Consider the following 21,739-nt stretch of genomic DNA (forward strand, 5'->3'; position numbering starts at 1 on the left):
GATCTGATTCCAATTCACAGCTTGAGAAAACAGCCCACGGAGTAATTTTATTAGTTGAAATAAATAACAATACGAGGAGTGCAGCCATGTCATCAGGGTCACAACACATGCTACATGTACAAAATAATCCTTTAGTTTACACAGTTGCCATTGCTTACATTTGGTATCTGATATTTATAATATTTTACTTTTAAGTACAAACATTTTTGGGCAAAGATGTAAATGCAAAGTCTCATATAACAAACCGTCAATATAATCCCGTGGGAATAGTGATTGATTCATTCTTGGCGTTTCAGGCAATTTGAGCATGACTATGACTCGACTCCTTCCAAATGTGCAGAGGGCGTGTGAAACAAAACTGGTAGTTAAATATCCCAGTTGCAATACGGATTTATACAAGCAGGGTTAAGAAATGTGTGGATTACTTAACATTATCTGGTCAGGGGTCTCATAGCTTGGCTCCAGATCTGTTTGTGCTGTTTTGTCAGCTCCTGTGCTATTGCTTCAACAGTGATCCAGAGGAGTAAAGACTACACTCACAGGTCTTGGGCCAGGCCAGGGTTATCAGGATCTTACCAGGCTGTTGTCTTTAGTGGAGGATAAGATACACGGCACCTGAACATAAGAGGTGCTGCTATACAGTTTGTATGTGAGAGAGGGGAATAAAAAAGTACAAAAAGTTGATCAATAAAGAGGAGCGCCATTTGGTATAATAGGCAAACTGTAAAGCCTACCAAAACACAGGGTTTTTGTTCATAAGGAATGGCATTTACTAGTTCTTCCAACACAGTGATATTTTTCTGTCCTTTTTACATGTATCTTTAAAATGAGAGAGACAAATCATATGAGATGATAATATCTAACAGTGTTGCACTGGCCTTTGTTCATTTGCCACTTTACACTGATGACTGGTAAACTCATGAAAGGAACTTCATTGAATTCAGCTCATTGATATGCAACCTGTATCTTCACTGAATAATGGTGTGATGATAGAACTAAAACTATGTGGAGAAAAAATAGATGGGAATAAATACTACTTAAAACCTCTCCATTATAATTTGGGCTCATTTCATATGGCCTCTTATTAGTTTTGCCTCTATGTCCACAAACAATACTGATTAATTGGTTTTATTTCCATTTTATAGAAATGTTCTTTTAGTCAAATTAAACCTAATATTTTTCTTATATTTCTCCAGTGTTGATTTTTCTCATTGATGAATATGGTACATTCAATATCTCATTCAAAATGGGCGCTTGGGATGGTTGATTTTAAATAGGGGAGCGACAAGGATATAGCAACATATACTATCATTATTATCTACAAGAAACATGCTCCCACAGATACGGCAGTCAAAAAGAAAGTCTTGACGAGTCACAAAATATCATCACACATCAACATTTGTAGATTGACCTATAATGTAATAGGATTTTCATATTCAATTACCATAATATTTTCTGTTTAACTGCATGTCACTGATAAGACTTTATCTTCGTTATTCTTATGGGATGCGGATGAGGAGATTCTTCGAAAGGCAAAACCTAAAGGCATGCAAATGAACTACATTTATATTCACCAACAGTACAAGCACGTTTGGAAGGAATATTTTCTGAATAGGCTACTAATCCATCTCTTCGTCTATCCAAATCTAATCTTTCATAAGAATGGATACATGGTTTGTCAGAAACAATTACGTTACCATAGGACTTTGGTTTGGTTGACATTACTCGGTATATGAAACACGTAGCTAGCGTCAGTAAACTCGGGAACGATAAATAGTAGCATAATTCAACAAAGCACGTCACTGATGCTTAAGCTCCAGTGGAATGAGACTGTGTGGAAAATACTTTGCACACTTCACATTTTGGCAGTTGATTTTAAATAATTTAAATATAATATATATGTATATATTTGTGCACTGTGTAATTATGTAATGCATGTAGTGTTTGTTTCATCATGGGGTGTGTGTGGGTATGTGTGTGCATGTGTGTGTGAATAATTTTCTAGCAAATAACATTCTCATGCACACAAGTGTTTCAAACACAAGAAGCGGATCCATTGAAAGGTAGTCCAAGCATATTTTTTTCAGTGGAAATAGCTGCAAACTGAATGGAACATGAATCTTCTGTGCAGTCCGTGACCATTCCCCGGCTCCCCTCTATTTCTGAAGGTCACACTGCAGAAGTAATACAATGGAGGGGTCGCTCTTTGCTGCCTCTTTGAACTCTTCCAGTGATATCTGGTCGTCGTTGTTCTTGTCCATCTTGCTGAAGATCTTGTCCACACGTTGCTCGGGCGTCAGGCCGTCCTCGTTCATCTTCATCATGATCACGGTCCCCACCATCTTGTAGATTGCCTTTACAGATGGAAAACCAGATTATGAGTAGTGCGCTACAGGTAGAATAGTGTGCAATTTGGGACTCAAAGTGATTTCTGAACCCTACCTCGATGATCTCCAGCATCTCCACTCGCGTGATCTTTCCATCCCCATCCAGGTCGTACATGTTGAAGGCCCAGTTGAGTTTCTGCTCGAAGCTGCCACGAGACGTGATGGACAGGGCACAGATGAACTCTCTGAAGTCAATGGTGCCGTCCCCATTCTTATCAAAGGTCCTGAAAGCATGCTGGGCAAACTTTGAAGCATCTCCGTAGGGGAAAAACTGAAAGAGAAGAGATCCCAATGGTGTTGCATAGAAAGGTAACCCGTGGCTTCACGAACACGCTCAATCATTTAAGACGATATCGCAGGCTGCTGGTTATAGGCCTCTGATATTACAGTGTCCAGCCTTATCTCCATCCTGCGGTGTCTCTCCGACAGTCAGTGTGTGTCACATACGCCCCGGGGCTTTAGTTGAGATCCAACACTGGGCTGCATGTGGGCCTAAGCTATGTAGTTAGAGAGGAGGACAGAAAAAATAGAGGACAGGATTGAAAGAAGAGTGGAATGAAAGAGAGGAGATGAGGGGGGAGAGAGAGGAGAGATTCCTCCATTCAAGCTGTCCAACCGCAGACATGTCCAGTCACTGGCGGTAACCGCGTGTGTACGATCTGGTCAGGAGTAATGCACGAAATGGAGATGAGGGTACCCCAAAAAACCATTACATCCGCACCAAAGGAAGTCTGAGGAAATACGACAGCCTGTGTAGTACAAACGCCAAAGGGTCAACCATATTTTTGGGAGAACTCTGCCGAAATGTTCCACAACATTTAGCCTTTATCCCATTAAATGTACACTTAGGGGTCACTTAGAAATGTCCTTGTTTTCCATGAAAAGATTCATGAAATGAGTTTGAATAGGAAATATAGCAAAATGAATAGCAAGTACAGTCATTGTCAAGGTCAGAAAGTGTGCCTTTTAACTGACATAATGATGATCCTGCAGTTACAGCAGTAGTTTTCCTGTGCTGGATCTGCATTAGACTATGGTTCTGACAGTGCCTCCACAGACAATTCACATGAAGAGGCCCATTAGGCTGTAAATAAACACCATGGAAGATATAAGCTTCTATTGCTGTCATCTGTGGAGGCTGTGGTCTGCTTGTGGTCTCCAGAAGACCAGGCTAATTCATTACAGCTGCCCCTCCACTTGCCCCCTCTGATAGCAAGGGACAAGGTGTTGGGGCATAAAAAACATAATGGGATGTGCCACTAATGAAGAAACCACTAAATATCTAGCTGTACGCTAAACCTGTCCAGTAGCCTAGTAAAATGATTAGTTCATGAAATGCTCAAACTACCAGTACTTATGCTCATTCATTATTTATATATAGGTTATGAATATGTTATGAAGTGGTTACAAAGTTACCCATAAAATAAAAGACCCAGTGTCTATCTTTGCATAATAACACTTCCAGAACCCAAGGCCTGTTTGAAGTCCAGGCAGCCCAGAGTACCGAGGAAGGCTATGAATTTTAATAGCAGCAATAACAAAGGAGCGGGGGTAGTCCAGTCTGTCTATACCCAGTGGAAAAAGGATCACGCTCAAGTTAAAAAGAGAGATACGCCAGGGGAGAAAGAGGAAGTAAGCGAGGGAGATGGAGGGGTAAAGAGAGGTTGTCAGCCCTATTTCTATTCCTTCTATTCACAGAGAGCCTGGATGTTCTCTGAGTGTTGTGGGTTTACCAGAGCCTTGGGCCCAGGCCCTGTGACCCTGCCAGGATGTAAGGTACACCGTGATGCCGCAAGCCCAAATCCAAATCGACTCCCTCACAGGGCCGGCCCAGTTGGTCCATATGGCCTGGCACTGTCTGGCTGGCCCTGTTCAGGGAGGAGAGACTAGGGAGAGGGGAAAAAAGACATGCAGAGGGACAGACCACAGGAGACTCTGCTACGAGTGTTCCTCAGCGTGTTCCACTGTAAGAATCTGTCCAGTTACGAAACATTCAATTATGTAAAGGAGAGAGAATTGGTCCAGGACGATGGGATGGCCTGAAGAACCGACTGTGAATGGTCTCATTGTAAGCTTGACCGTTCATGCCCTGATCTGGCGTGGAGGCTAGGCATTGGTTAAAAGTCATACATTGAGATTTAGCAGTGGTACTGTTTCACTAATTTGAATGGTGCCGTTGGGCGGTTGGGTTTGGGTCACGGGCTACACTCATCACAGCAGTTCATGAATATGAAAATGTCCCTTATGAACAAAAATAAAATGCAAGTCACACAGTGCCCTTAAATTAGCAGATAATTTCCCCTGATAACTGTCAGAGAATTAGAAAACAACCAGAACTGACGTGCCGCTCCAACCTCTTTATTTTCCCCTGAAACTTGAATTTGCATTTAAATATGTCCGTTTAAGAGATCCAGAAACGTCCCCATCAGTCAGTGTGCCAGTCAGCCAGTCAGTCAGGCAGCCTCGTACTAGCAAGGTTGTAATAATGTGTGTGTGTGTGTGTGGTCTAAGGGTGCCACTGCTGGCTTAATAAATACTAATGTCTGTTGGGTAGAGAGAGGAACAGAGCAGTGGCGACTGATAAGCCAAGCTCGGCCAAGACCCCTCCAGACACAATCCAAATCAGCCAGCACTAAGTGGTACATAAAAGCCCTCATAATCAGAGCACAAGCTGCCACCTCCACTCTGCTCAGTCCTCTCTCCGTCGAAAACAGAGTGACAGTTGCGGAGAATAAAGGAAAGAGCAGAGAGAGAGGAAGAGGTGCTGGGACTTGCTCTCTGGCGACATTAACTATGCATGGCCACTCCTAGCGGAGGCCATTTCACCCACGACAACAGGCCGTAATCAGACTTACAGCAAGAACGATGACAACCACCGTGTGTGAGGCAGACCATTATACTCCACGACGACAGGACACAACAAGAGAACAACCTCACATTAAAAGCTTTCACTGTAGCATGCATAATACGATGATATAACTCAAACGTTATTTGAATTATATCATCGTATTATGCATGCTAAAGTGACACGCTAACGGGGAGCAGACTTAACAACAGACGTTATCTTCTGAGACTTTCTACAGGCTTCTGTTTTGGCCCAATCCTGGTGGGTCAAAACAGATGGGGTAGGTGTGCCGAGTTATAAACACACTGGAAACTTCATAATCCCGATTTAGACACAAAATATTACGTGAACAGTGTGTCATATTAGGCATGGCTGGTTTCTACTCAGGACTTTTAAAGAAGCATGAATGCGATATACACCCACATACTTAAAAAAAAGCATGATATAGCGATATACACCCACTTGCTTTTAAAGAAGCATGATATCGATATACACCCACATACTTATAAAGAAGCATGATATAGCGATATACACCCACATGCTTTTAAAGAAGCATGATATAGCGATATACACCCACTTACTTTTAAAGGAGCATGATATAGCGATATACACCCACATACTTTTAAAGAAGCGTGATATAGCGATATACCCCCACTTACTTTTAAAGAAGCATGATATCGATATACACCCACATACTTATAAAGAAGCGTGATATAGCGATATACCCCCACTTACTTTTAAAGAAGCATGATATCGATATACACCCACATACTTATAAAGAAGCATGATATAGCGATATACACCCACATGCTTTTAAAGAAGCATGATATAGCGTCTTTGGGATGTGGTGGAACGGGAGCTTCGTGGCCTGGATGTGCATCCCACAAATCTCCATCAACTGCAAGATGCTATCCTATCAATATGGGCCAGCATTTCTAAAGAATGCTTTCAGCACTTTGTTGAATCATTGCCACGTAGAATTAAGGCAGTTCTGAAGGCGAAAGGGGTTCAAACACAGTATTAGTATGGTGTTCCTAATAATCCTTTAGGTGAGTGTATATGGTAGTCAGGACCTGCGTCTTAAATGAGAAGAAGCTATTATGGTCGCCGCGTGTTAATCCTGTATTGATCCGTAACTGCCTGACATTGAGACTGTGGGGAAAAGTCACCAAGTCAGGCTTGTCATTAAACTTATCCTGCAGCGAAAGTAATCAGTCATCGCCGGAAGCCTTGACCCTTTGCTATAAGCCCGCTGCCAAACTAAGACAGCACAGCAAGGCATTGATGTGAGCTCAAGTAACATCTCTTTTCACTGCGCCATGATGAGGACCATTACATTAACTCACCGTTTTAATCCGGACATGAATTATGCATGAATACGGCTTTATGTTTAATGCAAGTTCTATAACAACAGATGTAGTTAGCCTATTGTAGAACCCAAACTGCACCGGAAACTGAGCTTGGTCAGAAGAAACACCGGCAGAGATGACCACTAAGAGCCTACTCTCCACATACTGCACTACATCTGAGTGGAGTCTTACAGGCCTGGGTGAGAAGTTCTGCGCTACATGAGCAAAAGGGTGTCACTTCGGACACATAACCTTGTGCTGCCAGGGCATCATTCACGCAGAGAGACGCCTGATCAGTCAGCAGAGTGAGATGGGCCACAGAGTGGATGCATAATCCAGCAGGATTTCAAGTTTGTGCCGGCCGACCGACTTAGGCTGCAAGATGCTTTTTGAACTCTTATGTAAAACCTTGGTGATAAGCGAGACGGAGGGAGAGAGAGAGAGGACTGAGCCAAGTTTAGGCAACACTGCACCCTCCCGGGGCCGAGGTCTCAGTTATGAAACACACACAGACACAGGAAGCGGTCGTAACATGTCCCTCCCCGGCTGGTCAGCTCCATGAATTGCATTTTGAATCATTTATTCATTACCCTGGGAAAGGGTTAAAAGCATGTTTATACCACACGGTGATGTCACATTAGCGCTCTCTCTGCAAGACACAGGTATGAGAGAGAATAAAAGACAGGGAAGGATAGATTACTTTTTTTTTGTCTCTCTCTCACTCACTGAATTGAATGGGTTAGTACCCCAATCTACTGTAAACACTTGACTATTCAGCCCTCCAGGCTTCACGCTCAAAAGAAAACACGGCGAATGGGATTAAGAAACGCAATTCCCTCCTCTTCGAATGAGCCAACACCCCCAAAGACCCCACGTACTGATAAATAACCTCAGGTTTCCCACCGGTTTGTAATAGCCATACTCAGCCTTCGTCATCCACCTAGCATCCCCTCCAGCCTGCCCACCATGTCCAAAGACCCCCTGACCCTGAATGAAATATTTTCTATCCTTCCAGGTAGCTAGCTTGTCTACTCCTAATATCTAAGTTCAGAAGGACTACGAGCCCCAGAGACTAAAGCAATACCTTTGTTAAAAACAGCTGGTTAGAGAAACCCACCCATAAGGCAGAGATCCGGCTGGTTAACAGCACAAACAGCCCTAGCAATCTTGGACGCTGTATGAAAGGATGAGCCTTGGACTTGGAGAAAATAGGCACCTCCCTCAAGCACTAGAATCCAGGCGCGTCAATAACCCAACGTTTTATCCTAGTGGTCAGTTGTCCATCAACTGGCAGCTTGTGTATAAATTGCCAGTAGTCTTTCAGGAAAGCCCCTAGTCCTAATGACCCCCGCTTTGTTGATTTTAGAGAGAGAGACGAGAAGATGGAAAGATACAAGGCTGTACGCAATTAACGACCAAGACGGAAACATGAGAAAAAAATACCAGGCTTATTATGAATTGACAATGATTATACACAAAGCGGTAAGCTGCACTAGAGTGCCTCTAAATCCTCTAAGACAGCAGGGGGGATTGGTGAGGAAAAGTTGGAATCGCAAGCAGATTAGCTGACAGAGCTGGCAGCCCAAATGGCACACTACTCCCTGTAAAGTTGACTACTTTTGACCATGGCTCTGGTTAGGATTGGGGAAGGGGGTAGCTTTGAGTGGCCAATTTCCACTGATGCAAAATCAGGATATCAAACCACACAGCAGAGGGCCGCACTCATTTCTTCAATCTGGTGTGTTTTGAGATAATGTTTAAGTCATTTAAAGGGAAATTTCACTGATGTTCTATTAATCTATATATGTCCATTAATATGGTATTCAAATATCATAATGTGCTACCAAAAGTGTGAAGTTTCTCATGAAATGCAAATTCGACTGTTTCTGCATTTCACTGGTAGTAAGCAAACCACAGTATTCAGAATTCTTTGCAGGTCCAGCCCTTCTTGTAATGAGGAATCATTAGGAGCAGTCATTGCTTGGCAATCTGGGAGCTCCAGAGAATCTGTAAAAACTAGCACAGCCCCTGTTTCAAAAAGCCTATCTTCAAGGGTGGCAACAGGGCTCCTGTCAAGCTGTCGTCTTTACAAAGCCAGAAAAAAATGTGTCATCCTGGCTATCCTTCAATGTCATGGCCGATAGGACAATCATATCTACCAGCCAATAGTGTGATAGAACAAACTGGGAAACACAAAACATCCATTCATTTTAAGATCAGACAGCTGGCTCCATTAACAAATTATTTCATCACGCAATTGTACTATTCATATTTTTAATAAAGACTTTCCTTTTTTTGACTAAAAACACTAAAAACATTTTTGTTCATCATCAGGGAATGCTGATCCTAGATCTGAACCTAGGGGGGCATTAATTAACACAGACAGCCCATTACTTCTGGTCATTTTCACAACTGATCTTACTGTTAAAAAGATCAATTAGTGGGGGGAAGTAATCTTTAAAAATCCAAAGAAAACAATCGCCAAATCTAAATTGGTCTGCCTGTATAAACGCATAGGTGGGAACTTCAACTGGGGACTTTGATCTTGGCACCATACCGTCTGTCTGTTTATTAGCCAGCAGAGGGAGCCAATGAGAGAACAAGAGGCAGACGGTCGGCTAAAACACCTCCCTCCCCCTGACGCAGCGTTCAGCGGCTGCCATGTTGACCCAGGAACCTCCCTGGTCTCCATGATCTGTTCATGATTAAAGGTCAGCACTCCTAATCTGAGATGATTGCTAAGGATTCTCCATCTTCTGTGTCCCAGCCTTTACTGTACCACTCCACACAGTCCAGCCCTTCTACGGTATCCTACAGAATGGAGCCAACAGGGAACTCAACATCAGTGGCATGTGTGCACATCACCCTGCTCATTCCGGGGCTCAAATTCCGGCATTGAGATTGAGGTTTGTGCAGGGGCTGTGGGTTCAATTCCTATGCACACTAAAAATAGTGTACACAAACTTAAAACATGAAAATGTATGCACCCACTAACAAGGCACTGCATGTCCCTCGGGATAACAGTTTCCACGACATAACATGAATGTCAAGTGCAAACAAATGAACTGAAAAAGGCCTTCAGGTTGAGGAGTGATTTTCACAGATGCTGCTTCAAGTGGATATGTTGACTTCATTGCCACAAGGTTATAACACTTTGTCCTGTCGTGGCAAAAACCCCCTAGTCATACTTGGTGACAGGGAGAAGTAATTAACGAGAGCATTTACCTTGTGAATTAAAACAAAAGTTTAGTTCATACCATCATCTTCGTATTTAGTGTAACATCTCTCTCACAACAAAACAAAACAACACTACCCTACACAACACAACAGAACACAACAACACAACACTACCCTACACAACACAACTTAACAACAGAACACAACACCACCCTACACAATACAACAGAATAAAACACAACAACATAACACTAGCCAGCACAACACAACAACAGAACAAAACAACACAACACAAGCTTACACAACACAACAACAGAATACTACTCTAGACAACTAAACAACAGAACACCACAATACAAAACACTACCCTACACAACAGAACATAACACTACCCTACACAACACAACTCTGTAAACAAACAAAACACCATAACACTCAACAACATAACAACACTACCGACATAACACAATAGAATACAACAGCACAACACTACCCTAGACAACACAAATCAACATCAGAACACAACAACACAACACTACCCTACACAACTCAAAAACAGAATACAACACAACACGACCCGTCACAATACAACAGAATGGAACACAACAACATACCACTACACTACACAACACAAAAACAGAACAAAACAGCACAAAACACAACCCTACACAACACAACAGAACATAACACCACCCTACACAACACAACTCCATAACCAAACACAACAATGTAACACTACCCAACACAACACTGGACAACATAACAACACTACCTGACACAACACAACTACAGAAGACAACCGCACAACACTACCAAAGACAACAAAATCTACATCAGAACCCAACAACACAACACTGCCTCAGACAACACAACTCAAAAACAGAATACAATACAACACTACCCTACATAATACAACAGAAGAGAACACAACAACTGAACACAAAGATACAAAACACTAACCTACACAACAGAACATAAAAACACTACCCTACACAACACAACTCCATAACCAAACACGACAACGCAACACTACCCAACACATCACAACTCAACAACAGAACAACACTACACAACACAACAAGACAACAGAATACAACACAACAGAACAACAGAAGAAATCAACACAACCCTACAAAACACCAAATAACAAAAGAACACAACAACACTACCCTACAAAACACAACTCAACTAAACAACAGACCTACAACAAGACAACAGAATCCAAGACAATACAACTCAACAGAACACAACAATATATATTACCCAAGCTCCCTCTGTTCTACTGCTCTGCTGCACTCCCAGACCAATCAAGTGCCAGTGATTAAGGATAAACGGTGTGCTTAAGTAGTTAATGGATTGTTACTGTTTCAAACTGGACGGATGTTTGATGTGTTTTAGAATGAATGCCGCCAGTCACCATGCAGTCTAATAATCACATAATTCCCGCTGTAGGGGATGACTATGTGATTAACAACATAACCATAACCACAAATTAATTTACACAATTGAAAAATAATTACAGTAATGTATTTTCCTAACTCAAATCTTATCATGAGAATTACAAAGCCAATAGAACCATGCAGTGAAGCAGTCATAACGCTGTTTGGGGGGGGTTCTATCCCTACCAGCACGTGATGTTTTGATGCAGATCTCATCCCTAGCCCCAACTCCCATCATCCATGTTCATTCCTCCTCCCAACTCCCATCCCTCTCTCCAATCCCCATCCTCCATCCTCAGCTGCAGCAGAACCCAGGCCCCTGACACTGGGGTGGGCTGGACTGACTTGTGGTGGGAGACCTTGGGTTGACATTGACTGGATCAGACTTCTGCAGCCGAGTGAGCGCAAGACAGGACGCGTCGGTATGTATTTAGCAGCCGCTGTAGTTTTGAGAAACTCTGGATGCCTTTTTGGTGTGTCATGTTATCGGATGCTGTGTCAGGTTTGATGTGTTAAAATGCTTGGCTAAACTGCCTCCTCTTGATATTTGAGTGGAACATACATTATAAATGGCTATCCTGCCTTCCTGACACTTTTAAATACGTCCACCCACTCAACGCTTTCGATTGACCATGCAGGAAAGCACATCAACAACAAAGCAGTAAGGCACTTCATTGTCACGTGAGGTCTATACACGTCATTGAACCATGACAGAGCATATTAAATGCTCATTCAGATGAAAACAATCAGCCAGGAACATCAGCAATTTTAAACTAATTGGCTGATAGACGATTTTGAAATGTTTGCCTATAATCATCCGATACCAAACGCTAGCCATTTTAATCTAATCGGCTGATAGCCGGTTATGAAATGTTTTGCCAGTAATCATCCGATACCAAACGCTGGCCATTTTAATCTAATCGGCTGATAGCCGGTTATGAAATGTTTTGCCAGTAATCATCCGATACTGAACACTGACCAACATATTGTTGCATCCCTACAGAGCTAGCTATGACAACCTTATTGTCTCTTCAACTCAATCTATTGAGTGTAATTCAGAGAGGATGCTGTTCACAGCAGCAACCAATATTTACACAAGATTGTGGCACCATCAACATCCATCCAACCTGAGTATCTCTCCTCTTTAGCCATTTCCTTTGTTTGGTAAGTAAAATAAAAAGGGCAAATCTTAATACCAGATTAGAAGAGTTGAATTGAAAATCAACACTCGGATTTGTGATTTCATGTCTGATCTTGCATACAGTTGAATGTATAAGTGTAAATTAGAGCCAAGAATTTAGTATTAACTTTCTTTTGACACACTTGCTAAATTATGCAATAGAATGTGACAAAAAAACTGTAATGAATAATTCACGAGGCAGAGTCTAGACTGCTGAACCCAGGTAAAGGAGTCCAGGTACAGTAGATCTAGCAGAACACATTTGTGGGGTTTCATCCCTGTTCCAACTATTAATATTATTTAACAATATATCCAAATATTCAGTGTGTAAATGGAAATTAGGCACATTTAATTTAATTTATTTGTAAGAAACATTAAATGCTGAATACCTACCCAACTTCATTCTTTTCTTTTGTTGCAATTTAAACTTTTTAAGTACTATGATAAATTAAATATCTAATGGATAAAAAATATCATAAAAGTTGAAGGTATCCATTGTCCAACAGTTTCATTTAAAAATTCAACCATTTTGATAAGCATTGTTAATGACACATCAGCTATCCAGAGTGCATTCTTCAGATGCATTTTCTTTTGGTAATGCGGCCTTAACCACAACTGTCACCTGAAAAGGAGCTGGCTGTAGTTAAGGACTGTGAGAGAAGCCTGAACAGCAATCCGTCCCAGTAATCATTATCTACATGTGAGAAGTCTAAAGTGACACTATATAAGGACTAGATATTTGAAACACAGCGGTAATCTAATGTAAAGTTAGCTCTGAAGCACTATGGGCCTGGGAATTAAAATGGGTTTCCTATTGATTATGGAGGCAAGGGTGATTTATGTCATGTAGGAAAAAACAAGACAACCTTGTGTGACTTTGACTATCATGTAACCAACAGATACTTCAACTCAATTAAGGCGCTCAGCTAAGGGTTGTTATTTATTCCACTAGCATCGCAGAGATCAAGAAGTAGGTTCCTCGTCCAGCCAATATGTTTAAAGAATTAAGAAGCTCAGCTAAGGGTTGTAAGTTATTCCACTAGCACCGCAAAGATCAAGGAGGAGGTTCCTAGTTCAACCAATAGGTTCAAGAATTAAGATGCTCAGCTAAGGGTTGTTAGTTATTCCACTAGCATCTCAGAGGTCAAGGAGGAGGTTCCTCGTCCAGCCAATAGGTTTAAAGAATTAAAAAGCTCAGCTAAGGATCGTTAGTTATTCCACTAGCATCTCAGAAGTCAAGGAGGGGGTTCCTCGTCCAGCAAATAGGTTTAAAGAATTAAAAAGCACAGCTAAGGATCGTTAGTTATTCCACTAGCATCTCAGAAGTCAGTGAGGAAGTTTGCTTTAACCATTGGTCATTGAAGGTACAATACAACATTTTTTTTTGCAAATCACATGTTTTGTTTTTAATTGAATGGGTAAAAAAGAAACAAAAATAGTTTGTTTGGAAAGACAAAATGTGTCTAATTTGTATTGCAATTGCTAAAGAGGAGGTGTTTCTTTCTGTGCTAAAATGGTAGAATAGATGTAGTTAATTTCTTCCAAAATAATTTGCTATATATTATTAAATTAATATTTTAACATGAATGTACCAATTCCAGATTCATTCCTTAGCACAAGCTGGGTAATTTGTTGGTTTCCATGTAATTCATATTTAGACTTGTACAATACCAAGCCCTCTGAGATATGGGAAAGAATACATACCACAATAAAAATCAAATGAAAATTAATAAACACCATATATTCTTTATTTATTTTTCACTTAAAACTACTTCTACTCTGAGTTATATCAATTTCCTTATTAACAATGCATTACAGAGGTTTTGGGTCTATTTCATCTCAAACTTCAAACGCCTGTAGTGAAGGTTACTTATCAATCCACACATATATATGTACACACACAAGCAAGCCAGTATCATTGATTTCAATTTGATCTAATCATAACTGAACAACTGGAGCATTCAATAGCCTAATGTTGGCTCTTTTCACACAAATAGTCCCACTGAACCACAGACACACGAAGCAATGACTCAGGTCAGTCAGAATCAAGTGTTTTCAATTCCCCTCTGTTGTGACAGTGACTGAGGGTGCCGTGTGAGGCCCCAAATTACAGACACTATTTTTAGACTACTGCCACTACAGCTATACTTGAGCAGGGAGCTAATGAGAGAGAGAGTGGGGGTGTTGGAGAGGGAACAAGAGAAAAAAGTGAGAGGAAAAGAACAAATGAGGGAACAACCCAAGAGAGAAAGAGGGAACAAAAGAGAGAAAGAGAGGGACAGAGAGAAAGAGAGAAATCAGTGGGCGATTGGTTCAATTAAAATTATTATTTCATGTTGTAACACAGTAATATGTGGGAAGGGAGGGTGAATACTTTTGAGAGCCACTGTGTGCACGCATGCATAAATAAACACACACACTTATACACACACATAAACACTCACACCTATACACACATAAAAACACACACACCTATTCACACACACTCTACACTAGCCTAGATCAGGGGTGAGGACATTTGTTTCGGGTAAACAACCAGGTATTTGTGTGAGTTTGGTCTTGTTTAGAAGATATAGAGTCATACCCAACCTAACCCACAAGCTCACAAGCAGCTGCATGCGGGCATCCCCTCTAAACTCAACTTCTGATTGTAAAAATATAACTGTCTTGGATAGGGGGCATATCACACACACACACACACACACACACTAGTGGAAAGCTAGCCCTCACACTGAACCTCACAGAGGATTAGGCTGACCTGGACTGATGGGATGGAGAGATAGATTTTGGTTCAGTTCTTTGCACTTCCATAGCTCCAGGGTGTTTGATGCAGAGGGCTTATGCGTGTGTTTGTGTATGTGTACGTGTGTATGTATATATGTGTGTGTATATATATATATATATATATATATATATATATATATATATATATATATATATATATATATGTGTGTGTGTGTGTGCGCGCGCGTGTTTGTGTCTCCCATTAACCAAGCAGTTAAAAATACTGTATAATATGAGCAATTATCTAAATCTAAAAATGATTTAATCTAATTTCTTGTTTTAAAAAATACATTCATTTTAGACAACAGATAACACAAAAACAACAAAAGTTTGTCACCATTTTTCTGGGGCTAGCCCTTAAAAGTTGGTGCTAACCCTGCTCCAGAACAAGGCCAGCTAGCCCTGGGCCAAGGTTGGTGCTAGCCCTGCTCCAGAACAAGGCCAGCTAGCCCTGGGTTAAGGTTGGTGCTAGCCTACTTCAAAATGTGCAATTGTAAGCAATTGCTTAACCTTGGGCTAAAATCTTCATTATGTACAGTGTGAACAAACCTTATGTGTCAATTATGTTCTGTTTTGTAATTGAAATTAATTTAGAACAATTTGTGTAATAAATTTTTTCACTTTGACATTATGGACTTTTTTGTGTTGAAAAGTCCATGAGTGATGCCTGTCGGGTAGCACTGTACATGCCTGCCACAGTATGCCTGTTTTGCCCCTTTTACGCAGAGCCTAAAATGCCACCAATTTGACATTGCCATGAATTATTTGGTGTCTTTATTTTTAGATAGGAGAGGTGAGCAAAGGGAAACCCGTCTACCGAGGCAGTCCATTTTACTGATTTATTTCGGTCTCAGCGTATTATGAACCAAATATGGGGGCAATGGGGGTTTTCTCACACGCTACATTTTTCACGGTGGGACTTTAGGGTACTGACAGACCAATCACATTGTTTTGGAGAGACGTTCTGCCTCAAACCTTCGTTGATTCTCAATCAAAGCCTGTTAATTGCTCTTTATTTTTTGCCATATACAAATTTGACCTATTGGCAAGAAATAACTTGAACAGAGGCACAATCTTAGTACATAAAAACCAAGCTTGGTCCTCGTCCTCCATCTCTGCAGAAAACGTTGCGCCGGAAGGTGATGTCCATCTGGCGCATCCTTTCATGTCATCCCGACTTCTCCCCTCTGAAATCCCGTCTACCACAACATGTGTAAATTGTCCATGCCACCATCATGTACAGATGACAACCATATAAAACATTGCTGATTACTGCATTCTCTGTGTGCTCTTAGCTAGTTGTACAAGAAAAAATATGTCACACTAAGGTAAGTTGTCAGAGTAAATGTAGCATTTTATTTTATACACACTGGATTGTATTGCCTGATGACTTACCTTAAGTTTAATTCTGATTCTCTATTGATCGCCAGATACATTCATCGTTGAAAATAAATGTTGATTGGCTGGAGCAATGTGGATGTGTAGCCAAGCAAGAAATACATTCTATTCAGCTCCTTTATGACTAAAATGAATCACAGTTTAAACTATTTTCCCTGTGTTTTCAGGTATGTTATACATGAAAAGTCCAATATTCACCAAACATAATAATCCACCTTTTAGTCCTATACTAATCACTGCCATTTGTCCACTGTTAAACCACTAAAGCATGGAAGATTGTACACTTCTATCAATCCCATTAAAGTCCAGCCACTACCTGAATTCAGCAGTAATTTGCATAAGTAGAAAACAAACACGCTAGCAGTTCATTGTGCTCACAATGACGCAGCTCCATCCATATGGCTGATCGATTTCTGTGGTCCGTCTGGAAAACAATCAATAGAAATCATTGGTTCGCAGCTACGCACGCAGAGAGTATCCAAATAGAATCTACCACCAGGCGAAAAAATTTCAATGACAAAACGTTGCCCTCAATATGAACTGATGTTGTGTTCACCCAAATTATTGTTTATTCTCTTGATATCCACAAATGGATTTCCACTTCAAATGCATGTGAAATGACAAAGCAGAGATTGAAAGAAGATACTGAATCCTGTTTCAACCTTGCCTGTTTGAGAAAACTGGGGCTCCAGAGATTTGACAAATGAAAGAGATGGCATCTGGAGAGTGAGTTGGCTCAGGTGGATGGAACATGGAGGTTTCAAAGCACCCCCCGCCCTCACTCTTGCGGTCACTGAACATATCTTCACACACTCATACATACACCATTGGGACCCAGATGTGAGTGTGCACACTCCCTTTTCACCACAGTCTGTTGTAGCATGGCGAGGTTCTCCAATTTCTAACTATCTGAGCCTTTGTATTTAAAGGGTTAATTTATGATAATACACCTGAAGTGGTCTGAATAATTTTCCGAATGCACTGTATATATTCCCATTAAACCTTGAAAAATATACTGTAACTTATAAATGCCTCATGAGCATACGTCAACTGTCGTATCCCATCAAAGACCCAAATATATGCTTTGTTTTTACTGCAAATTGCCTTAAAGCAGGCTTAAGTGTATAGATATACTGGATATTTTTGTCTCTGCATCAATAGTTATATTAAAGAATTTGAGTCAAGGTTTGGTTTCAATTAGATATTGCAGCCCAAAATAAAACCCTGTTACTGATTTCCTGTTGCCTGGAAACATAAAAGGATTCCACAATGAAAGGTTTACTCGCCACCACCCATTAGTCTCTAAGACACGGGTGAGCATAAGTGCTACATAACAGAAAATCTGTTCTGAGAGACTCTTTTTCAGGTTACTCCTCTCTACCCTACTACCCTGCTTCAAATCATTAGTGTACAAAAGGAAGTACTACACTTTATTTTCTTTTATTAGAAGTGGTAAGACAACTTGAAGAGAGGCACTATAAAATATTTTTTACCCCCAAATTGTATTTGATATTCTCCCAATTATATTTTAATTGTTCTCTACTTTTTTTCCCACCATTAAACAAGCAATTATGCATACAGACCCAATAAACTGAGTGTTATGAGTCTCTCAATAATTACAGTGGAACAGAATTGTTTTAGATATGATAAAAAAATAATAAATAAACAATAAGGCACAAGGCAATGTGGTTTAGGGGACTGTGGCCCTAAACCACATTGCCGGGAGAAGGCGCTTTGCCATTGGTATACTGGCAATTTACAGCAAAGCTTTAAGATGCCTTATTGTTATTATAATATACTGTGCCTTGATTATTTTTGTTGCTTGATCTTTGGAGTTTGGGGATGGATGTCAGTAAAAGGACTTTGGGACAACAGCTGAGGTAAAAAGGCCTTTATAAAATACATCTGATTGATTTGTGGAATATTAGCTGGCGTTAGTTTCTGACCCACCGATTGGAAACCACTCTTCTAAGATCTCTGGTGAACTGTGCTCTGTCGTCTGCACCGAACATTATTTTAACCCACAGTTCATTGACTCTGTGCACTGGTGTATTAGACTGACGGTCCGTAGTGCAGGTGCATAAAACCTTCTCAGCCCTTCACACAGAACCCCGAAGCGGATGTACATTTAGGCCTACAGCACAGATATGTACATGTGATATGGATTGCAGTGTTTTCCTAAAGCCTCTAGCAATATGGCACCCTAATCCCTTTATAGTACACTACTTCAGATCAGGACTTATAATGCTCTGTGTATAACTAGGGCACTATATATAGGGAATTGAGTGACATTTAGGAAGCACTGAAACTGGTATTTACATTTTGAGCAGTGCCTTTTGACCTTTGTACTCTTTACCATGACTTATGTAATGGGATTTCATTAAGGCATTTCCTCAGTGGACCGACCAGTGTAATGATGTATGTGGCTTTTTATTCTCTAAGCATAAATCTGCTGTGCAGTGCAATGCACTAGTGGTCAATATTCACACAGCATAGCAGCATCCAAAGAGGCCTAATGACCGTAATGCTCTTATTTCAAATCTCTGGATAAAGATTTAAATTCAAGGTCATGAAGCTGGAACTTATCTATATTACATTTACTTAAAGTTTTATCTAACCTATTTAATGTATTTAGGACAAAAACGTACATCATTCAAGGTCAACGGCCACTAGATAATTTCCCCACGTCCCCTAAAGATGATGAGATAAATATTTGAGGAGATTTGAATCATGACATCTGCTCCATAGTCAGTTCATACCCTACCCCGGGAATGAAGAGGGAATTAATAACAAGAGGGAATGAATAACACTGCAGACATTAAGGAGGGAAAGAACAGGAGAGGAGTATGATACAAAAACCTGGGCATTTCAGCTAGTTCTCAAAATGTCGATATAATGTTGAACTGTAGGGTTTTTAAACCAATGGCCTTGAAATGCGGTATGACATGCCTTCTCCAACTCCCATGCTTTGGGGGGTTTATGTTTGTTCTTGTATATGTATTTCAATCCACTGCTGAACCTATTGGCCTGTGGTACCAATCAAGAGTATGCAAGGCTTCTCTTATATACTGTTCTCTAGTCCACTCAACTATTTGGGGGCATTGCTGATAAAAGTGTCAGTACAGATTTTGGCAAAGAGACAGTGACAAGTTACATCCCAAAGGATACCCTATTCCCTATATTGTGCACTACTTTTGATTGTGTTGAACACGGCCAGATAGTGTCTGGTTAAAAAGTAGTGCACTTGATCAGGAATAGCGTGCAATCAAATGTTGGCAGAGCGGCAGTGTTCTATAGCTACCTTCACATAGAGTTGTTGGAACTCGTCCAGATTGAGTCGTCCGCTGGGGCAGTCTTTCAGGAAGCCTTTGTACCACTGTTTCAGCTCATGCTCGTTAAATTCTGTGCTCTTCACCAGATCCTCCATCACCTCCGGGGTCAGCTTGCTGTTTTTCGCTCCCATATTGTCCTGAAATTATTTTCAGAAGAACTATTTTAGAATGTCATTTGAACAAAAGGAATCGGATTGTGTTCTTTTTCAATGCCTGAATGGAAAGGAGTCTCCAAGAAAAGAATAGCATATCCATTTAATATATTAAAACAAGTTAAATACCTTGGCCAGTCTGTTTGGCATTGTCATTTATCAGGCCTACTGTATATTAAATATGGGACAATTTTGTAGAGTGGCTAACAATATAATTACTCAATACAGCTGTGGAAAAATATTGCTGTAATTTATTAACAACATCCGTAAAAATATCACCCAGTCCAATGAATGATGTAATACTTGTGGCAACGTAGTGATTCCTCAACACTATGGGCTGGTTTTGCAGGCACAGATTAGGAGTAGTCCAGGACAATGAAATCAAGCTCAATATAAATCTTTATGCACCAAGCTTAATCCATGATCCAGAAAAGATCAGTAGACCCCAAAATATTCCTGGATGTGGGTTTGATGTGTGTCTTATTTTTAACTCAACACATGTTCTACATTGGTAAAGGTTAGACCTAATCCCAATACGGAGTGGCCAACCAAGTTTTCAGAGCCTGGTACATACAAAAAACTATAAAACCATGGTTGTCTAGTGATGAATTAGAGACAATCCATCACTTCTGCTCTGTTTAAGTATCTACAATCCCTCAACAACACACATGCACCAGGTCAGACCACTTGAGAGTCAATTAGCAAATTAGTCTGTATCCAAAAGAAGTCCCCTGAGATTGTTAGTCGGAGTGACCCTAGTCGCACATTTTAATGTGATGCCATAATTGTTACTGTGAATCCTTTTGTTGTGACTAATTTCCCCATCGGTCCACGTTGCTTAGCCTTTGCCTGCAGCTGTTTGCATCCGAGTCTTTGTATTGACAGCTCCCAATGCTTCACACACGAACACACACACAGCATTTCACACTGCTTCTAATTCAGCCCAATTACTTCATTAGGAACCCTGTTATTAGCATAATTAGCAAAATGCCAACAGATAAGGTTACAATGTGACTTTTACCATTTAGAAAATCTGTCTCCTCTCACATGTCACCAAGGCTCAATGAATCACAAATTGGCCTGAGTGGAGAGCATCTATCTGAATTCTGGAGTTATTGTTGCATAACCTAATGGTTGTGTAATTGTTTGTTCGTTAGATTCATGTAAAAGCCAAAAAGCACTTGAAGTTGTGCATGTAAGAAACAATCAAGAATTATAAGATACCATCCGAAAGGCTATATCAATTAATTACGTGCCTCCTGTAGTAAACAAACAAGCAGCTCATCAAACTATTCATTATTTTTTTCTGATTGAATTAACACAGCTATCAAAAAGCATTGTTTAAAAGATAATACATTGGGAATTATTATTTAATTGCAAATTAAATGCCAAGGGGTAAACAGCAAAAAAATTGATTATTCATCCAACACAGATCCAATAATAACAACATAAATAATAAAAAAAAATATCATTTAATTTCATGGCTTAGAGCTGAAACCCTAAAGCATGAAAAGCGGGACTTATAATCACTAGCTTAACGCTATGACCAAAATCAATGAAATTGCAAGCAAGCCACATAACATAATTGAATAACAATGGCATGACATCCCAAGCACTGGAGCAGTGATTGTCAAACCTCTCCTGGGGTCCTCCAGCCATCTCACCCTGAATCAGCTCACTTGAATCAAGCAGCAAA

General features: G+C 40.5%; 1 protein-coding gene across 1 annotated transcript in view; it reads right to left on the minus strand.

The window, feature by feature from the left end:
• vsnl1a (visinin-like 1a) overlaps nucleotides 1–21,739 on the minus strand; it is a 27,292-nt gene continuing 5,553 nt past the window's right edge. Inside the window, exons 2-4 of the mRNA XM_010900574.5 lie at nucleotides 19,861–20,028; nucleotides 2,443–2,658; nucleotides 1–2,354 (exon numbers count right to left, since the gene is read on the minus strand). Of these exons, the coding sequence (XP_010898876.1) occupies nucleotides 2,157–2,354; nucleotides 2,443–2,658; nucleotides 19,861–20,022 (576 nt within the window). The 5' untranslated portion in view covers nucleotides 20,023–20,028 and the 3' untranslated portion in view covers nucleotides 1–2,156. The remainder of the gene's footprint in view (nucleotides 2,355–2,442; nucleotides 2,659–19,860; nucleotides 20,029–21,739) is intronic.

The sequence above is a fragment of the Esox lucius genome, chromosome 18 (genome assembly GCF_011004845.1).
Source record: "Esox lucius isolate fEsoLuc1 chromosome 18, fEsoLuc1.pri, whole genome shotgun sequence".
Lineage (NCBI taxonomy): Eukaryota > Metazoa > Chordata > Actinopteri > Esociformes > Esocidae > Esox > Esox lucius.